The sequence below is a fragment of the Bacillus rossius genome, chromosome 15 (genome assembly GCF_032445375.1).
Source record: "Bacillus rossius redtenbacheri isolate Brsri chromosome 15, Brsri_v3, whole genome shotgun sequence".
Lineage (NCBI taxonomy): Eukaryota > Metazoa > Arthropoda > Insecta > Phasmatodea > Bacillidae > Bacillus > Bacillus rossius.
In genome coordinates, this window is record NC_086342.1 from 12,009,043 (window position 1) to 12,031,090 (window position 22,048).

Genomic DNA, 22,048 nt, shown 5'->3' on the forward strand with positions numbered 1-22,048 from the left:
TCTTATAGATTGTTGGGACCATGTTCTTTTAGCGAACAGATTTTCAGATCAGCAGGATGATGAAACTTTGTAGCATTGTCTGTGTTTCGAGGCTGGCTGGGTTTATTTCATGCACGTGTATACTGTCGGCAGACCAATCACAGTAAGCCAGTGTGGAAGCCAACACTTCATGAACGGTCCGCCCAAACAGGGAATGTCTTCATACGGCCGCCAATTACAAAGGTACAATAGCGAGTGCGGCGATCAGAGTGTTTCCGCGGAAAAAAAAAACCTGCCCCTGTGTATATTGAAATTAATACACTAATTAATCGTGAGTCTAGTGGCTTTAAAATATGTTCATTTCCACAAGATGTATCAACAAGTTTACGCACCCAAACGTAAATATTAGCACAATATTTTTTTTTAAATTGGATTTTAAGTCACACAGGGGCTTCAGGCAAAGATGGGACCTTCATGATTATAACGGCTGAACACTTCGGATATCGATATAGACCGGAAATTTTCGCGATGTGTTAAGTTCAAATATTTATACCTTTGTGCTGCTTCTGCTATTAAGGTTACTGTTGATCTGCGGAACTCTTGGCCAGTCAGAGACAGTCAATCAGAGGAGAATCGAATCGGGTTAATGGTCTGCAGTGCGGGAACGCCTTAGATCCTTTCAGCGCCGAGTCTACGGAATCCGAGACGCTGTTTCTCACCTCTTGAGCACTTGACATCCAGACCCCGGGGCTTAACGGCGGCAAACTTCGTCGGCGCTCGTGAATTCTTTGGGGGGGGGGGGGGGAGGGGGGACCTTGTTTCCTTAACTCGGGCGACGGAGAACGCTCGAGAACACCTCCTACCTCTTACCCCCCCACCCCTTCACCCCCCCCCCCTTCCAGACAGGGTTGTTTCTCGCACCTTGCGTCCTTCTGCCCCTTCACCCCACCTCTACCGACGGCGACCCGACTGCAGCGTTTAATTTCACTCCAGCCCCGGGCCACGTGACAGGTGACATGAGCCCTTGCGGTGCGGGTGTCGGGCACATGCGGGCTCATGCCTTCTTCCCACCCCCGCCCCTTAAAGTAGCTTGGCTTCTGGGTTGTAGCCGCGTCCTTGGCGAATAATTCACCGACACGTTTCGGTCGACATTGCAGTCGCCGTCATCAGTGAGCAGTTAACCTACCGAGGTTCTTACAAAGTTATCCTGCCTTTATAATACTCTCGCCTGAGGGGAAGGTGCTTCCTGATTGGCCGCAGCTGCGGGCCGATCAGAGCCTTCCTTTCTTCTGGTTGGCTGGTCTTGTTTTGCCAATCAGGGGGCGATCTGTCTGATGTTGGGTGTGGAGCTATGTTTGCAGGATTTTTAAAAAAACGGGTGCCATATTTTGCTTGATTTGTAGCCATCTTTTCTAATAGTGTTTGCAGGGTGTTACCTACTGCCATGGGCGCAAATCTGTAGGATTTCCAGGGGGGGGGGGGGCCCCGTGAATTCTGTGGTTTAAGAATTTTGCGCTAGAGGTCAACCGAAACAAGTCTTCTAGATGATAAGCTCGTATGTTATACACTTTATTTTTACGTAAGTGATATTAACAATAAAGCGGAGCAACATATGTTTTAGTAATTATTAATTAATGACTATAAGAAGTGATCTCTCAAACATGTTTGAATGATTTCCTAACCTAAATACATAAAATGTCCATGAAAAAATCTATAAAAATAATATACGTGAATATAATGCAAATAGATAACACCCCACCCATACATTTCCATTTTCCAAAAGTGTTTATTCTAATTTCAGATCTTGAAGCAAAATGTCAGCTTCACCGTAGAGACCGATTAAGTTGCTAAGAAAATCAGTAAAAATTTAATATTAGGGTAACAGATCTTATTAAAATCATCTCAATCTGACGAAGTTTGATATATAAAGAGTGGGGTTACATTTTAAGGCTTCCGTACCCAAAGTGTAAAACGGGACCCTATTACTAAGACTCCGCTGTCCGTCCGTCTGTCTGTCTGTCCGCCTGCCACCAGGCTGTATCTCATGAACCGTGATAGTTAGACACAAAAAATACTAAAAGCATAGTAAAATAAATATTTAAGGGTGCTCCCATACAACCAACATGATTTTTTTGTTTGTTTTTGCTCGATATTGAAAACGGCAACATGTAGACGCTTGAAATATTCACATAATATTTAGTTGTATATTCACTTTGAAAATAAATGATTAAATTAAAATAAAACAAATATTTAAGGGGGGCTCCCATACAACAAACGTGAAAACAGAATAAAATTTCACAAATGATGTATTTCTGTTGCCGCTATAACAAGAAATACCAAAACAGAATAAAATAAATATTTAAGTGGGGCTCCCATACAACAGACATGATTTTTTTTTTTGCCGTTTTTATAGATAATGGTACGGAACCCTTCGTGCGCGAGTTCGACTCGCACTGTGTCGGGGTTTTTTTTATGCCACAGCACATAATTACTGCGATTCAAATGCTGTTCGTGAAATTTTTTGTTCACAGTTTTTGATGCGCCCTAAAACCCCAAAGCGCCAAAGCTTATAAACAGATCAACATAAAATGAACGATCGAATCATATTAAAACCCTTAAAAACTATTTTATTTAGTGAAGGCATTAATCAGGTAAAAAAGAAAAAAAATAACTTAATGACACAAATGAAACATCTCGGAGATAGAACTATGAAATTTATCCTACAGCTAATGGAACCACATACATTTCTCGGCTTATATTTAGTATAATCAGTATTTTGGCAGAGAATTATTTAATTAAAATATGCCGCTTGATTAGGTATTAAAGAGACGCGATTGCTTCCTTAATAACTTAAATACGAATGTGTAATGTTTAAATACTTCTTTCTCTTTCTTACTTCTGTTTACTCGTGCAGTGTTGCAGTTATCAAATAACAAATGTTATAAAGTGATTATCGGCCATGAATTAGAAAATTATTGTTTGATAATAAAAGAGGAGTGATTTTAAATTCCATATTGACGAGGAAACAAATTTTTCCCTGTATATTCACATGTAATGTACAGAGCAGCTAGCCTTACAGAATGGAGATGAGCTAAAAAATTCCAGAAAATGGTATATAAGTTTAAGTTCGTAAATAAACTAAATTCTGCTATAATTACTGTTAAAGTATTAAGTTGTTTATTTACTGGAAAAAAATAAAGTTACATAATCACTTAAATAAAATATATTACCTAACTAATAGTCACTACTTATAAAACAATCAAGCTTACCAGGTGAGAATCAGATTCTGTTTTCCGTTTCTTCCGCGTCACGAACTTATCCATGTTGATGTTTGCCAAGAAAGCAGAAGACTGGCGCACACGAGAGCTAAATCACTTTAAAAACAGACTACCTGAAACCTATAATACTGTCGTTTCAGAGGACAAGGTAGTGTGGGTAACAATGAGGAGGAAATGCTAACGGAACCCTACCCTAGCTTCGTCCTTTGGAATGAACGGTTTCTAGGAATTAAGGGTTTCAAAGTTCTCACTGGAAAACTCCATACCATGGCTTTCGCAGAAGGGGTAAGGGAAAATAACTACGGAACTCGAAGGTAGGAATGTAAAGCATGTCAAAGTGTCTGTCGTCGTTGTAAATAATAATCTGATATATATATATGTTGTGTACACCATTAACTTTAAAATCACGAAGTGGACCCCCCCAAGGAGGGGCCCATTAATTCCAGGGGGGCCCGGGCCCCCCTGGCCCCCCCGGGATCTACGCCCATGCCTACTGCTCCCTGATGATGGCGACTGCAATGTCGACCGAAACGTCGGTGAATTATTCGCCAAGGACACGGCTACAACCCAGAAGACAAGCTACTTCAGACAATGGCCGTGAAAGCCTGCGAACATTATTTCCTCCCCCCTCTCTTTTTCCCCATCTCATTCCCGCGACCTTGAACTATGCCTGTGGCTAGTCCCTGCCCGTTCGTTCATCCCATGTTTGACCTGCGGGACGATCAGCGGGTGACGTCATGGCCAGCACGAGCGATTTTATTTTATAACCCAAACTAAAACTAAGTGTATTTTGGAGGGGTCCGGGTTAGGGAGGGACCTAGGTGCGTCTCAGGCCGAAGCCTATACGCCTAATCATGCTGGGATTAGCCATGCAGGGAGAGGGTTGCATGCATCATGTGCTAGGAGGGGATTGGCCAGTCATGGCAGCGATTAGCGCCATGACTAACTCCCCTCACTCTTAAATCTAGACTATAACTAGAGATAGGTTGGGCCCAGGTAAAACCTGCATAGACACAGGGAAAACCCTGGGCACATTCATGCGGGATGCAAATTGGCATGCATTACGTGTAGGAATTTACAGGAGACAGAGGATGGTCTGGATGAAGTGTTGGACAGAGTAGAAAAGAGTCTACCATGCTGGGGTTGGAGCGTCAGACGCGACAAGACGCGACATGCAGCGACACAGCATGATGTCTCGCGACCGCTACGAAGTTCACTTCTAGCGTGTATGTCGCTGCTCTGCCATAAAAAATTTTTTTCCCTCTTTGAAACTTTGTTCAGTATTTTTAGTCCGTGGGAAATTTAGAACCCGACAAGCTCAGCAAATATTGGCTTAATAATTTTTGTACCTCTCGGATATAGTGGTGCTTACCCATATGCAACTCTGCTTTCTCTTCTCTCTCTCTCTCTCTCTCCATTTTTTTTAACGGGAACGTTCATGAAAAATTAATTCTTTAATTCGTGAGGTACGTTTCACGTAGCGGATAACAGCTTACTACGGTCCGCGTTGCGTGTATTTGTGGAGTGAATTTGTGGGTGAGAGAGAGAGAAGTGAGAAGTGAGAGGTGAGAGGTGAGAGGTGGGAGGTGAGAGGTTTTAAAAAGAGGTAGCGTTCGCAGCAGATGAAATGCTGAGCAAATAGTAGGCTGACTTATGATTTTTTATTTTGTTTTTTTTAGAAAAAAGAGGAGGGAACCATGCACGAAAATAGTGCCTGTAAGAATTTCATCTCATTAATGAATGATTGAGACCTGTGTATTACTTACCATCATACAATCCTACAAAATTCATTACATTTAACAAAGAAGTCAATAAAAAAAATAGTGTCTTAAATTTATGTATCTTTTGTAATTCCTTTGCAACAGTTGAATTATTATTATTTTAGAAATTAGTATTGTTACTCTTTTGAAATTTTTCTATAATATTATTAAAAATGAAAATAATCTTTAAAATGGATGACCAATTTAAACATAACATGAAACTAACCATGTTAGCTTCGCTGACAAAATGACTAGAACGTGAGTATAGGTATGTTAAATTTTTTGTAGGCCGGTTTAAAGGCGTACAGTTAAATCAAAATAAGAAAAAATTCTAAAATTTTTCGTATAAGCATATTAATATAGTTTTAAATAATTAATTATAGGGTAATGACGACCCGTAGACAGTTTGAATGCGTGCGTGAGCGGGACTGAAAGTGTGTGTGTGAGAGATAGTCTGCACAGAATTTTTTTTTTCTGAATTTTTACAAAAGATTCCTTTGGCAGAGGTGCCCACCCCCCCCCCCCCAAACACTATGACTCACCCCCCCCCCCCCCCCCGTAACCTAATAATGCCGCCCCCCCCGAAATTTTTTGTGTCATTTTCTCAATGATATTATAATATTATACTTTTTTAGTATTATCTTTTGTCACATTTTGCATTAATTAAAACTAATTTTCTAATAATAATAATTTTGGTCATATGCGTGTGTGCACTTATTGTCAAAGCGGGGATAGGGACCATCCTGAACCGACAGATGCCAAACTGCTTTTGTTGAGGAAAGTGCGGGGTTGCCAATTTGATATACAAGATCCCTTTCAATTATCAAAGCACCAGAAACGTATTTTCACATTAGAAGCTATAAGTATGTAAATTATATATATATTTTCTCGTCTTTTGACAACCCCCCCCCCCCCCCCTGAAATTTTAATGACGCAGTCTGCGTCGTTAACCCCCCTTGTGGGCACCCCTGCCTTTGGAAACCAGTTACCAAGAAATCGTTTGTAATGCTACAAGAATGGTATTGTAGATTTGTACATAGCTTATATATAGTTATTTTTGCATATATGAAATACGTTTCTCGAGATAGTACTGATAATACAGTACTAAAATTGGCATATAATTTAATATTTTAATTGATGTTCCATTCAAGCATGTAATCGAATATTTAATAATTCGACTTTATTTTATTTTAATGTGCTGATTAATGTTCGTAGTTATAAAATGGAATGATATTCATGGAACGGTATACAAATAACTTTAACTAATGGAGGTACTGGGACAACACAAAGTATAAATGCCCGGGTAAGAATCCGAACCCAGTATTACTGCGAACAATATTTTTTTAGTACAGTTGTTTTCATTTTAATGTACAAATTTACATGAATATGTCTGTTTCATTTACAAAAAAAAATGTCAGTGTGATAAGAGAGAGAGGGAGTGAGAGATAGGGAGAGAGATATAGAGGGAGGGAGAGAGATATAGGGAGAGATAGATAGAGGGAGGGAGAGAGATATTGTGAGAGAGAGATATAGGGAAAGATATATAGGGAGAGGGAGGGAGAGAGTTAGGGAGAGAGAGGAAGAGGGAGAGAGAGGTAGAGAGAAGGAGAAAGAGTAGAGAGAGAGAGAGGAGACTACTTCGCCAACGAACAACCGCTGCCGCGTTCAAGATGATCCCTTCTCTTGTACTTGACTGGTCAAAGTCTTCTTCTTGCGGTTGCGCGAGAGAGTGGTGTCCGTTTTGCCCCTGGCGTTTCCCCCTCCTCTTTTTTGGCGTTTGACCTTTGAACCCATCCCCTCCCTTCTTTCCCTTCCTCCGTCCACAAACCTTTCTAGCCGGACCGGCACCGGAAGGGATGCAAAATGGGTCGGAAAGGGGTGGGAAACTGAGACCTGCTAGCGGGTGGAAGTCCAGCAAAAGACCGCGGCTGGAATATCGCAGAAAGGGGGAAAAAAATTCTGTATTTGATGTGTAAATTCTTAGCTCCCGGTATACTGAATTTGTAGGAGTAATTTATTTGAGTGGAACGGAAGTCGATTGTGTGCTGCCATCTGTGGAAGTCTCGGAAATATGGCGTACCCACGTGATTCATCCATACATGTTAACTTTTGCGAACATCGGTGGATGTATACTAACCATGTCGATGTGCCAAAGTAAAATATTTTAACATTACAACTATCATTTAAAACATTATGTTATAATTTAAAGTCATAAAATAAATAAGGAAAACTAAACTTACAATTAGTCTGTGAAGTAGATTTGAAGCACATAATTAGAGACCCGGTAATTTCGCGGATTCCTCTGGCCTCAGGATAGAATTCAAAGTTATAGGTGTGCTCGACCCATGTTTACTTTCCCATTGGTTGATTTCTTAGCGAGAACATTTTTATCCTTGTTATTTGGCACTACCTGATTCGCTTACTTCTCTCCTAGCTGGGTATCATTGGCTCACGGTCGTAGAGGGACGTGTCCAAACAACTGCGTGCCAATCATGAACACAGTGCGAGAGTGTGAAGGTTTGCATTCTAGCTTGCGACTAAATAAATCCGCGAAATTTCCGGGTCTCTACACATAATACAACTGCTTCACGTTGGTGATGGAACCACTGTGCTCTCAACGACCCTGAAGTTGTTCTCTGAAACCGATGTTACCCGCCAAGATGTGACCATTGAAACAAAAACACTGAAAATTAAAATAAAAAATTTTGTACCACACTACAATGCAATTAATGCTTGTTGAAACTGTCTCGTCGTTGTCAGTCCATTGTGTTTTTCTGTGCTGTAGATTTATTTTTCCAGATTTTATTTTATTTTTTATTGAATTATCTATACTGTCCAGGCATGTGACATTTGACATCAGCTTTAAATTGGTTGTTAGCTGCGTGTTTATGTATCTCATATTTGTATTTCATTTTTCAAGGTTTTTCTGTGACGTATGTCTATGAAATTATTTAATGTCAACCTTCTCAGTTTCAAGTATCATTTTTTTAAAAATAAAATCTCTTATTTTAAAAAGTTTTTATTATCTCGTTTACTTTAATGTCTGTTTGTCTGTTCGGTACCAATTTTGCAATCGATTTTAAACTAACTTCCCAATGGGCTAGAGACTTTACACTTTCAACATAGCTGAAAACTGAATGACGATACAATATTAACTCGCTTTCATTTCAGTTATTGGTTTGTTTTTTTCGTAAGTTACAATTTGTTTTGTTTTGTTTAGGAAAGCACCAGGATTCGTGGCATTAGGCTACGAGTAGAACAGTACAGTGTTGCGGGATGCATAACGCAGTTCTCGCAGGCGGTGCCTTTATCATGCATACAGGGCTAGGAGAAATGTCCGCCACACGGTCACATAGTCAGGTTTGGTAACTTCCTATCCTTCTCCTTGGTGAGACCCGTCCGCTTTTCAAAGCCCACTGCAACTAACGAACTAACGGCGCTGGTAACAGTTTAGTTTATAATTTCGTCAATAGATGGCGTTGCTTGGAATTTGACAAAAACTGTCGTTTGGCGCGTCCTTCGCGGCTTGTCTTCTTACTAGTATCTATTGCAAGTGCCTCGCTCTTTTAGTTTAATACCTTACACTTATTTTTATATGTATTTAACATTTTCTTTACGATCGGTATGGGGTTAGGATAAAAATCAGATACTTAATCTGTTATAAAAATTAAATGAAATTAATTTCAAAATTTCACATGCATAAGACTTAAAAGCACAAAATAATAATTAAATAAAAGTAATATTAAAAAAAACTTTTTTAAAAAGGACTGAAATGTATTAAATAATTTATGTTAGCCCCGTAAAGATTTATAACCGTATATAGATTGTCCCAAAAATGTGCGATTGTTGATTTTTAACACCTATGAAATAACTTGTAAGATCTAAAACGAAAAACGTTAGGCGCATGCAATATACAACTAATGCATGAATAGTTCACTAATCATTTTATTGCACTGCAAGTGATATGAACTGTTGCTTGTGTTTTCTCAACTACAGCTACTCCCTATTATTCGTTTTAAATCCTACAAATTTTTTATTGGTGTTGAAAATCAACAATAACAAATTTTTAGGGCAATCTCTATGTGGTTTACGAATCTTTACGTGGATATGATAAATTATTTTGTACTTTTTTTTTGCCCGTTTAAAAAACTAAATTCATATATCATTTATTACTTAGATATTATTCATTATTTTTATGCTGTTAGGTTTTGGAGAAAAAAAACTATGACAAATAACTAGAGTTATTTATATATATTTTTTAATATCCTGTAAAAACCCTGAAATAATGGAAACAACAATTGGGATACTCATCCCTTGACCATATTATGCGTAAATATTTATTATTATTATTTTATAAAATTATTTTCCACTGTTTTTTTTATCATTACTAACTTTAATTTGAGATGAAGTTACTGCTGTACAGAGGAGCGGGATGGTAAAACGGCGTTCGAGAGATTAGCTCGGTGTGTCTGGTTCACTCGGGCTCTGGTTCACTCGGGCTCTGGTTCACTCGGGGTGTCTGATAGCACGGCTGGCGCCCGGGGGCGGAAGAGGGTGGCACCGGAAACAGGTTTATCGCGAGAAGTAGGGTCGCAGGGGACATGGAATGGGGGGGGGGGGGGGCGCCAGAGTGTGTTTACACTGCTTGGCCGAGAGCTTCCCTGTTTTCTCCCCTCCAGGAATATACAAAACTTCGGAATCTTTATTTTTTTTTACGAAGATTAGGAATATACCATACTTCTCTTATCTGTTAACGTTAAAGAAAAACTTGAGCTTTTAATTATTTTTTAACGCACAGAATAACGCCAGAATATTCTGGTTTTACGACTTAAATTTAAAATTCGCATTTGTTGGTAAATACACAGTAATTTTATTTTTCCCCCAGTAACTGGAACAGAAATATTCATGTAAAATTACATATATTTGTAAATTTGTTATTACAGGAAAAAAAGGTAACACTGCAAAATAGTATTCGCAGTTATGCTGGGTTTGGATTATTTACCTGGGGATCTATGCTTTGTGTTGTCCCAGTACGTCCAATTGTTAACGTTGTTTGTAAACTGTTTCCTGTATACTTTTCCAGTACTAACTGCGCACATAAATAATCATAATAAAACCAAATAAATTAAATAACTGAATAATATTCTTATCTTTTCCGTTATTTCATAAATTACGCTTGAATGAAACATCAATCAAAATATAAAATTTGTGCCAATTTTCATAAGAAATACTCATTTTTATCTCAAAAACCGTATTTCATATTAGCAAAAATAACCATAATCACGTGTTGCACAAAGTTACTATATTTCTTGTAGTATAGCAACTGATTGCCAAAGGAGTCTTTTGTTTATGTACAGATTTTTTTTCTGTGTATCTAATTCTGACGCTTATTTCAGCAAAACTGTATGACCAAAAGGTTTATCGCACACGCGAATATTTTTCATTCTCGCGTCACAAATAGGGCGAACGTGATTGGTTACAGAAGTATTTCACTCACGTGTGGACCACGTCATGCCCAAAAGTTCTGTTGTGATTCGTGCATGGCGCGATAACTGTAAGGTGAATATCTCGCCCTTTCACTAAAACAGCATTAAAATATGTGTCTTTATGTTTCAGATTTCACTTTGAATACCATTCTCCTGAGAAATTAAAAAAAAATCGAACCTTTAACTTACTCTCTTAATTAAAATGTATGAAATGCTAGTCAATGAAAATCCTTTTAACAGTTTGGTAAAACATTTTAAATTGCACTTTGAACCTGAGATTAAAGAGTAGAACCAAATACACTGCAAAACAATAACGGACAGCTCTGTACTTACAACATAGGCAGAAATGTGAAAAATAACCTTAGCGGCAAGAGAAATTACTACAAACATATTTCATAGATTTATTGTTTATAATTTACTATGTAATATCTGATGTCAAAAATTAATATTTTCTGTTTTAGGTATTTAAAGCACTGCAGGTTTATTTTAACGATATTCTCAAAGATAGTTTTGTTTTTCGTTGTGATAATTTGGTACCATAGAAATTTAACTTGAACATTATCTTTGAAATATTTGTGCAATGGGAGTGCGTCTTTGCCTGAGGACGGGAGCAGATAGCAGTTCCCGAAACGTCGCTTGTTTCTGTTTTAGAAAACTATTGTGTTTGTTTCGTCTTTTCGTTTTGTCGTGTCTTTGTCTCGTTTCAACTGTTGTGCTGAATTTTTTTTTGGGTTCAATATTTTTGTGCTGTCATCATTTGTGTTTGTTTTTTTTTCGTTCTGTTAGTCCATTTTCTTTGTTTTTCTTTTTTTTTACCATATTCCTGTTATGGAATATTATGTGGTGTTTATATCCTGTTGACAACAGCAATGTTTTGCTTAATTTGTGTTTTTGTCTTTTGTGTTTTTTGTAGTTTTCTTCTACAGACATACATGTGCTTTAGCAATGGCGTATGTCCAAAAGCTTACATCAAGTCATTTAACTTGAACCTTGTTCGTACTGGACATACTGTCTGCCATCCATCGGACTGAAGTGGAAAAAAAATGCTACGTTCTCACACAAGAATCTTGGATAATTGTGATGTTAATTCTGTAAAGTATGTGGTGGAACTCCCTGGGAAAAAAGGCATTCAGCTACGGAAAAAAATCTGTAGGAATCCACTGATTCAAGTTGATCAATTTCGGCAGATTCGTAGTCAAAAATATCACCAGTCCGGAGCAGTTTCAACTGATTCGAATTAAGAGCGCAGAAAAATTCCCAAGGATGTGGATTTTCGCCAAGCGTTCCAGGAAATTTCCTTCGCCAAACTCACTAAACGTAACGTGATTGATTGCTCACGATCATTTCCCCCCCTTGTAACTTGAGACTTGGAGACATTAAATATTGGTATTATTATATTTTGACTGTGGGTTATGTATAGGGGCAGGCATTTTTCGCGGAAAAATCTGAACGCCTATTAGACTGCAACAAGGTATACCCGCACCAGCGGTTTATTCCTTGTGATTGGCGGCCGTCTGCGAAAGAAATCGTTGCCTTATTTCACCGAACCTCTCAGCGCGCGTTTACTTCCGCACTGAATTACTGTGATTGGTGTTGTAACACTGAACTCGCACCTGAAAGAAACTCACCCTATCACGAAACACAGACGATGCTACAGTGTTTTAACTTTCAGCTACTCTTAGAATCTTTTCGCGAAATGTGCATGCCCCTAGTTATGTACCATTTACACTTGAACTGCGTTCTCGTCGGTCCACAGGTAGTTTCGACACGTCCTGACGGACATAGAGGAAAAAACTGTAAATTCATTTCAGAACTCGGGCGACCCAATTACGTACAGTCCGACTGGATGGCGGAAATGTGGCTGACGTCAGTGGACACTATGCGTGCCGACTGTTTCTTTCGCGTGTGCGAGGAATTCTTCCCGACACCAGGAAACAACGTGAATTTCTCACGTCTCTGCAAAACGACTTTTGTTTTAACGTGACAACGTCTAATAAATCGATGAACGCCGGCTGCACGCATGAAAAAGTGTCCCGTTACGCTAATAAATTGACTAAAAAATTATGGTGAGTCATATAATTGATGATAGATATTTGATTACAGTTTATTTATATGAAAACTTGTTCATAATTATATTTAAACTTTATAGCTAAACGCCAGTTTTTAAAATTAATTACAAGTCATCTACACGTGAACTGTTTCTTCGAATGCTTATAAAGTGAAGTGAAAAGTTAATGTGGTTTTCATTGCTTATTACAACAACAATTTCGGCAATAAAGGTTAATTATTCTTGCATTTTAAAAATCTGATTACTAGTATAATTTCAAGTATTTATTCTTTTATTATTAAAATAAAAATGATTAAATTTTATTCATAAAAGTATGCAATAATTTCATCAATGTTTTGTTATGGCTTTGTCACGTTAAACTATAGTCCGTAAACCGACTTTACAGACAACCAATTTTTTTTTGCTTTCAAATTATTTTTTCCTCGTTCGAACCCTTTTCGGTGGCTCTACACTGTTGGAAATTGCAGTAAACAATACAGACTTTTTTTACAACGAAGAACTAACCTGTAAATAAACGAATTTCTTCGTAATGACAGATTACTGGATCTTCGTTTTGTAACTACGCTTGACTCGGACTTCAGAGCCGTATATTTATTTGTAAACGAGGCGAACTCAAGCATGGAAGTAGATTTTTTGAATGTTTTGTGAATGTAATAAGATTATTATTATTGTTGATTCGTATGCAAAGAAAGTGAACTGAGTCACGCTGTAAAATTACGAGAATAAAACTTAATTTATGAAGATCCCTGATGAATTTGTGACCGTCGTTCTTCGTCAATTTTTAGGTGAACATTTCGAACAGTGCGTATAAAATATTAAATCGTTTTGAAAGAAAGCACAAAACTCAGTCGCGGAACATCACGTGCCATTTACAAAAAAAAAACTGGAATTCACAGTTGTTTCCCACTCGTTCGGGGGAAGTTAGAACTAATCGACGTGATTTCCCACCAGGTTCACACGATTTTCGACGTGTTTTCGACGCACTGGAAGCCTTTCCCGGGATATCCCGGCCGGCAGCCTGGCGATAGCAGAATTACTAATGTTAATGGAACATTATCAAATCTCGACCGTACAAAAGCACACGTTAAAGCCAGCGTGGCCGCTGAATGGTCTTGTGGCTTACGCCACAGAATGCTTACGTTCCCTGCTTTTGTATCTACTTCGACAAGGCTTCCGAGAGCTATACAATTTTTAGCTCACGTTGTTTTACAGGTTTTTTTAGTTCAGTAATTCAAGGAGGATCAATAGATTTACTACAACCCAGTCATTAAAGGAATTCTAAAACATTTTAATTTTTCTTCTTGGAACTTAATATGCTGACACCAACAGAGGACTTAGTTCGTGCTGTTTTTTAAAATCGGTTTTAGGATCCTTAATTATAAATAAATAGTTTTTTTTTCATTGCAATGCTATTTAAATCACATTCAGAATCCTTAATTTAAAGTTAATGAAATCATGTTTTCTTAAAACAGTCTGGTTTCCGGCCATATGAGTGCAAATAAAAGTGTGTGCGTTAAAAATTATTTGCGAGTTTGAAAAATAAATGTACCCGGGTGAATTGAAACAAAAGTAACAATTTAAATGGAACAAGTCACACAGGAAAATAGTATTCCATCCTACATTAACTTTACCCGTGGCTAATGAAATAGTGGTGCTCACTATAACTACAGAATTTCAATATTATATTTTATTATTACCTATGTAAGAATTCTAACGGCTATTGAAAAAAGAGTTTTAGTTCATAGCAAACATGTTTCTTTTCAAATAACAACTACCCTCGCAATGGGTGGTAATGTGGTTGTCATGGATGAAATGCATTTTCTCCGGAGATATCCGAAATGAATATTTTCCGTCTCTAGACGAACAGTATCCCGTTTGTATTATTACATTTTTTCTTTCGATTTTTCCAGTTTTTAATTGAGAATGTCTGTAGAGCTGCGTATTTCATGCACTATCCAGCCCCGCGTCTATTCTCCATCCTGTAGCGAACAAAGAGAGAGAGAGAGAGAAAGCGAGAGAGAGAGTGAGTGACAAAAAAATGAGGTGATGGCTAGTTAAAAAAAAAAAACATTTAGTGGAATGAAAAGGTATAGAATGAATGCATTCCCAACATCGTCCCGTCCTATTTATTAACCCCCCCCCTTCCCCAAACGAATCGTTAAACCTTTTATTCCGACGTATTTTCTATAGAAAATGAAGGCTCAAAGATTTTCTTTCAAATGAGAATTCTTTTCTTCTTTTGCTACCCTACTGAATATCTATTGTTATTTACACCTAATTTAATTTTCTTTTTTTCAAAACCAATTCATGATAAATCTGATTATAACTCGTAGCTCTCTACGGGGTGAGTATGAATTCCACCAACAAACTTCGGCTGACAAAATAATTTGAAAACTTATCCACGATTTGTGGTCTAAGGTTCATCCCAAGGCTGATGCACGTCTTTGAAGTTGGAGTTGAACAACAATTTAATTGTAAATAATAGAGAAAGTAGTTAAGATACAATATTGAGGTTTTTGGTTTACGTTTGATTGAATAAAATTCTACACATCAGTCAATTTTGTCACTGTAGCCAAATGTTTTTGATTTAAATGATTCGGGGTAGAACCTTTTATGTCCAATTTTTTTTTGTTGTATTACAACCTTCAATTATTACAATGAAATAATTTTTCTACATTGACAGCATTCGCGGTGTTTGTAAAACTTTATTCAGTTTAAACTAATCCATATGCTCAGTGGTTTATCTTAAATACATTCTCTATTATTAACAATTAAAATTGTTGATCGTTCCCAACTTTAAAGACGTATACCACCCCTGGAAAGCACTTTATAACATAAGAGGAAAAACTTATATTGTCGTGGTTAACCTGCAGACGAAGTTTATCGGTCATTTCCAGACTCATTCTGTATTATAATTAAAACAAACTATTCATTAGTAGGGGGAGCGTGATGGTTCTGGGACACTGTAAACAGATAGGCGCCATCTTTGTTCTGGCAAGCTGGGGCCACGTGATAAGGTGGGCGTAGAACCACGTGGTCGACGAGGAATGCGTGGTACCTTCTGTATAACAAGTATATTGCAAATATAATTGGCATTCAGATTCTATGAAAATCCAACTACACACACATACATAAAAGTTTATACGTGTGTGTTGATGAACATGGAATTTAGTCCAGTGTCTAAAGTTGGAATAAAGAGAAAACGATGAGCAATTTGTAGATTACCTATTTTTCGTGGATTCTTTGTGTGGCAAAGTATACTTGAAGCACATATATATCAGCTTCATATTAGTGATTGGACTAAGCGTTTTTGACGATCCTGGGAGGATTACAAACACGAACATAAGAGAGAGAGACAAAAAAGAAACAAAAATGAGGCAATGGTTACCCTAATACGTGTAATTTTCCTAATTTTGTGACCTGGTTATCAACCAATAAGTAGAGATCGGAAAAATTCGCGGATTCATTTCGCGATAGACTAGAAACCATTTTGCGGCTTCAGTGATTGGCCCACAGTTTATCTGAAGGACTATGAGACAATGAAAAAAAAAAACCCTCAACCAAAGGAGTATCGAAACCCAGGAAACCCAGCTGAGACAACTCACAAGTGAGCAGTCAATGAAGTGGAGTTTTTTTTCCCGAATACACTGTGTAGTCTATTTTGAAGGTCATCAAAACAGCTAATTTTTTTTCCAGTCCCTGCCAATCAGTATTATAGAAAGGCTTGATTATATAAAAAGAATATGAGTTTAGGCTGGAGTGAAATGACGTTGCGAAAAAGTCGTGGTGCTAACCATCAGCTACTAATTACTTGTTTTAATTAATTCAACGTGATTAATTTTGGGTTTTAATTCATCAACATGCATCGTTGTTAATGCTTTTATAATAAAATAAACCCCTTAAAGTGATGAAAAAAAAAATAATATTTTTAATACTTAATCACTGTGTATTAAAGTTTTACTGTAGGTAATGCGTGATATTCGTTAACGTGTAACTAAAATAAGAAACCTAATGAATACTTATAATTAGTTTTAATTTTGAGCCAAGGGCACGAAGGATAGATGTGTGCATGTAATTTTAACGGTCGGGTTTGGCGTGGGAAGTTTTTGAGCGCCGTCAATTTCGTAGAACTCTGAACATCAGCTACCTTTATAAATAGATGGCGTGCTTGCGCCAGTAATGGATCCAATTTGTGTAATGATACCGAAGTTTCCGAAGTTCTGCGAAAGCTGTTCAGAGCATTCGTTATTCAGCGAGGCAATGGAATATATCCCCTTGTCGATATCCACACCTGACGTCACTATGACACGTCTGAAGTTTTATCTGACGTAAGAAATAAACACAAAATATTTTGAAGAAGATTGAATATCGGATACTTGATCTATACGAAAAATTAAAAAGGCTTATTGATACCCATTAAAATAATATAATTCTTAAATGTTTTTTTATAAAATCAATCATTTATGTACCTGGAATGTTTATTGTGTGTATTTATTTATTTAGTAAAAATATTTGGAAGTAAACAAATACTTTTCTTTCAATGGTAAGATTTTAGCAATTCCCTGAACTTGCGTGGGTGAAACCACGGGTATTAAGCAAGTGTGCCATAAAAATAAAAATAAAAAATAAAAATAAAAATATCGAAAGAGTTCCTCAAATGTTTCTTTGAGTTTCCGTGTGTCTTATAAAAATCTACAGTTTGGCTCCAATTCACGATGAAATTTTGCACACGTGAAGGAAAGGTCACACTGCCTAGGTGAGATTTAGAGAAGACCAACCCTAAAGCAGAATTAAAATATTATTTATGAAATTTCTCCGTTTCATTTCTGATGCACGTTTCCATGGCTACGGGCCTTTTTGCATTGTTGATGCTTTCTGCTTATTCATGGCAACGGCTCTGGCAACGACAGTGGCGTACCCACAAGGAGGGGTCAGTGCGAGTCTGCCGTAGTGTAGTGCAGGTACTCCGAATAGTCAATAATAAATGTATATGTATATTTTTTTTTCAGTTTTGTTTTCAGTGCCTGTTTGTATCTTGATAAAACATATTGTGACGGCTTTAAATACTTTTTCGGTGTAAATATATATATATATTTTTTTTTTACAAAATGAAAAATTTCAGACGGTGTTGGACAAGGAAAAAAAAAGCTTTCAAAAATATTTCCTACCACAAACGTAAATTTGAAGCTCCTTTAATATAAACGAAAAGAAAAACATAATTTCAAACTTGAAACCAATTCATTGAGTGCACAAAACACCTGCCAAAAATTTTGCATTGCATCCTGCTAAATATATTTCACTAGTTAAATTATGAAACAATTCAGAGATAGGCTGTTGACTTAAATATATATGTATATATATTAGGAGTAACGTTACATAAACAGAGAAATTATACATGTTGCAACAAAAATTCAAGGTGACAAAGTAAAATTGAAACGACCACAAGTTGTAGTAACATACCGTCCCAACATTTATACTAAGATAGAGTGTGTGTTTGTGATAACCAAAATTCTTTACCGGCAACCCACCCAAACTTTTATAATAGGAACTGCAGTGAGCTGGGTTTTGAATTACGTGTTTCATAAACATATGCAGCTTCTTTAACTCATGAACCGTCATAGACTATGTTTCAGATTATTTTTTATACAAAAAATAGGTAGATGTATACGGATCTGAGTGGATCGGAACGCTGTGCGACTGAAAGGAAATCAAACCCGCCAACAACGGGTACCAGAGCTCGGGGAAAATTTTTTAAAGGTTTTTTAGTCATAGCGCGTTGCGTGGCCTGCAAATCCAGGGGTGCATTTGTGTTGGCAAGGTTGGATGATAAGTGCGAAGCTCGCTGGTGCTTCTAGGGCGGTATCGCCTCTAAGCGCAAAGCTCTGAACTGGAGCGCAGTATTCTAGCCGTGCATGGAGCAGCTACATATTTTGATAGCTGACCAGTTAGCAGAAGCTTATCGACTCAGAATTTTTTTTAAAGTGAAACTCTTTTACAGTCGGTAGAATAGTATGAGGATTAGGTGACGGAAGTGAGTAGGTAACGGAATAACGTGTGGGACGTATGTAACGAATATTGCTCCATGGCCTGGAGTTTAAAATATAAAGTTTCGATTTGTAACATTTTTTTACATCTGGTTACAGATCGCAGCAGCAGAGCGTATAATTTCTTATATTTTCCAATACTTTTGTAAAATTTTACATACACTCGTACTTTTTTTGCATTCTTTTACTTACTTCTGGCATACTTTTGCAAACTCGTAATTCGCAACTCTAAACTATCAACTCTGAGGTTGTATCTAGTGTTAGCCTTATATTTGTGACAGTACTTATGGACATTTCCAAAATAGCTATGGATCATATTTTAGCCATTTAAAAACCAATTATTCATTCTTTAATTCCATTGAAGGCACGGACAAACAAATAGATGAAGGTATATTTTTAAGGCATTAATACGCCTGTTTACAAATATTAGAGTACATTAAAAATTTTTTATCCCTCTTATTTATGAAGTTTCACGTCTAACCCGCGTTTTGGCCACTCGACCATATCTTTTAAAGAATTGGAATTATTTAATAAATTATTTATTAAGTTTTAGAGTGAAGTTGTTGATTCCAGGCTATTTGTCCTTATCTTTCAGGGTCGTTTGAAGAGTATTATCAACCAGGAGGTGTCCACGTGCGCATGATTACATGGTGAGTGTGTGAAGCCTCTTTTCTTTCTTTTTATTTTAGCTAATTGTTGCACCATTTTGGTTGTACGCTGCTCAAGACACTTTGGCTGAAGTGGTAGTGTTTGCATTGTGGAGTTTGAAGTGAGTTTGTTTATGAAAGTGACTGTTTTGAGCGACGGAGATTCTGATTCATGTCTTATAACCATCGTCAGGCTTTATTAAGCACCATTTTTCCGCAATATTTTTGGCGGGAAAATATAGCGATGGAGAGGTTAAAGAAAGTGCTTTCAAGTACGTCACAACATATTATCTTTGAAAGATTTGTGCAATGGGAGAGCATGACTTGATGTAAGCTTTTGGACATACGCCATTGCTAAGCACATGTATGTATGTAGAAGAAAACTACTGTTTTTTTTCTTTTGGGTTTTTTGTAGTTTTCTTCTATAGACATACATGTGCTTAGCAATGGCGTATGTCCAAAAGCTTACATCAAGTCACGTCACAACATGCCGTCTCCTGGCAATTTCTAACTCCATGCTTTCAACACTCTCCAAAACTCCCCCCCCCCCCCACCTTTTCCAACACCCTTTTGATACAGATAAACCACTCTTCCAGATAAAAAAAAATTATCACGCATTGCCGCAAGCGAATCGTCAGGATGAATGCGATTTTGTTCGCGAGCGTTGTCACCCGAACGATAAGCGAGTCATCATCAATCAACTCGCGTTCGAGCGAGTTCATGAACACGTGTGTGTGTGTGTGTGTGTGTTCGGCCGCGGACTGGGAATTGATAAACATTTATTTATTTATTTATTTTTAACCATTACAAAATATCCCTATGAAAACCAGTTACAATGTAAATTTGTACAATACGTATGATATGGTTATTTTTTCATGTATAAAATATGTTTCTGGAAACAATATTAATATTTCGCTTACGATAATTGGCGCATAATTTTTTTATTCAAGTTTAATAGAAGCTTAATTTATTTTCCAATAGGATATATATATATATATAGTCAAAAGTTTGAATTTTTATTTTTATATATTACTGGAATCTATTCAGGGAACGTTATACAAATAACTGTAACAAATGCTGGTTTTAGGATAACACAAAACATAAATTCTCAGGCAAAACTCCGAACCCCAGTATTACTCCGAACAATTTTTTTTTTCTAGCGATTCAGTTTCTTTCGTGTAAATAAAATTTTTTTCATAAATCTGTTATTTTACATTGTTATTCCAGTTCTATTTACAAAATAATTTTACAGTGTAAATATTAACGGACTGACCCGAGATGTAATGCAAGTTTAGTTGGCTCATATCCCGTATTTCTCTTAGTTAAAATACAATTTATTTTTACTTCCCTTTTTTTTGAAATCTTCGCGGATTCGTTAGGAATCTAAGTAAATTTAAGGACTTTCAACTAGACTGCCCTTACAAATAAAAACGTATTTCATACATGCAGCCATGTGTTGCACAAAGTTACAATATCTTTCTTGTAGTGTTAGAAACATATTTTGACGTGACAACGTCTAATATATCGACGAACGCCGGCTGCACGCACGAAAAAGTGTCCCGTTACGCACATTGTCCCATTACGCTGTGTCCCGTTAGGGTCATTGTAGGCTTGCGCCGCATCTATCTCTCTGCCACTCGATTGGAACAACCATCGATTTGACTTTTTCGAGGCACATTAAACTTGAAACACTCCAATTCGTTTCCTACTTTTCCTATCATCGTCATATCCTTAAAATAATAACACAAATTGGAAGAAGTTAAATAGTAAACATGTATAAAAGTTATAGTTAAAATAATATGTTCGTTAAAGTAATAAACATATCTGAATTAATGAGTGCAAATAAAAGTAAATTTATAAGTTAAATTGTAGATTTCATTTCACTCCTTCTTTGTATCCATACAAAATAGTGATAATTCAATAAAAATTATTCAATTTTATTCATAAAAGTATGGAATCATTTCATCAATGTTTTGTTATGACGTTGTCACGTTAAACTATCGACCGTAAACCGACTTTACAGACAACCAATTTTTTTTAAAGCAATTTTTTTTCTGTGTTTATTAGTATAGATGGAAATTGTCATAACTAGGAGTGATGTATCTGTAGTGTTCTGCAAGTGATGACGTGACCCACGGGCGGCTGTGCTACGACAGCTGGAGGGTGGTTTAGCTGCTCGCTGGAGAGGGGTAGCAGAATGGGGTTGAGGGGGAGGGGGAAGTGTTAAGTAGGACGGTCTCCGAGGGCATGTCCCTGTAGCTCTCCGCTAATTGTAATTGCTGTCGCGTCGCTGACGGACACCTCTCTTCTCCCCTCCCCTCCAAACGCGCTTCAGAGCGACGGTTAATCCCTGCATGTATGTCGTCGCAGCGACCTACACGTGTCTCGTGCATGATGTACTACTTACTCACACCGGACGTGACTCATGCCCTTTTTGATGAATTTGAATTTTTTTAAAAATTATAATTAATTGGGGCAGCGATATTCAAGCAGGGGCCCGCGGAAAATGTTTTAAACTAGAGTCATTCTTGCTTATACAACCTTCACAAGTACTAGGCCAACTTGCGAGGTGCGATGAAAAAAAAAATACGACGATAACAGAAATTGTTGGACGCTACATCTATTTTGAAGTAACCAGCCCGATAGCCTGAACCGATGAGATAGCCAGTGGCAAGTTCGAACAAGTTGTGACTTGTCAGTCGGCTTCCAGAGATGGAAGAGTCACGCGTCATGTGTATAGAGACAGGAAATTCGCCTGGCCTCAGGATAGACTTCAAGTCATAAGG

General features: G+C 37.3%; 1 protein-coding gene across 1 annotated transcript in view; it reads left to right on the top strand.

Annotated features, from left to right (window-relative positions):
- LOC134539194 (esterase E4-like) overlaps nucleotides 1-22,048 on the top strand; it is a 333,286-nt gene that overhangs the window by 135,857 nt on the left and 175,381 nt on the right. The window contains exon 2 of the mRNA XM_063380966.1: nucleotides 19,211-19,265. Within this exon, the coding sequence (XP_063237036.1) occupies nucleotides 19,263-19,265 (3 nt within the window). The 5' untranslated portion in view covers nucleotides 19,211-19,262. The remainder of the gene's footprint in view (nucleotides 1-19,210; nucleotides 19,266-22,048) is intronic.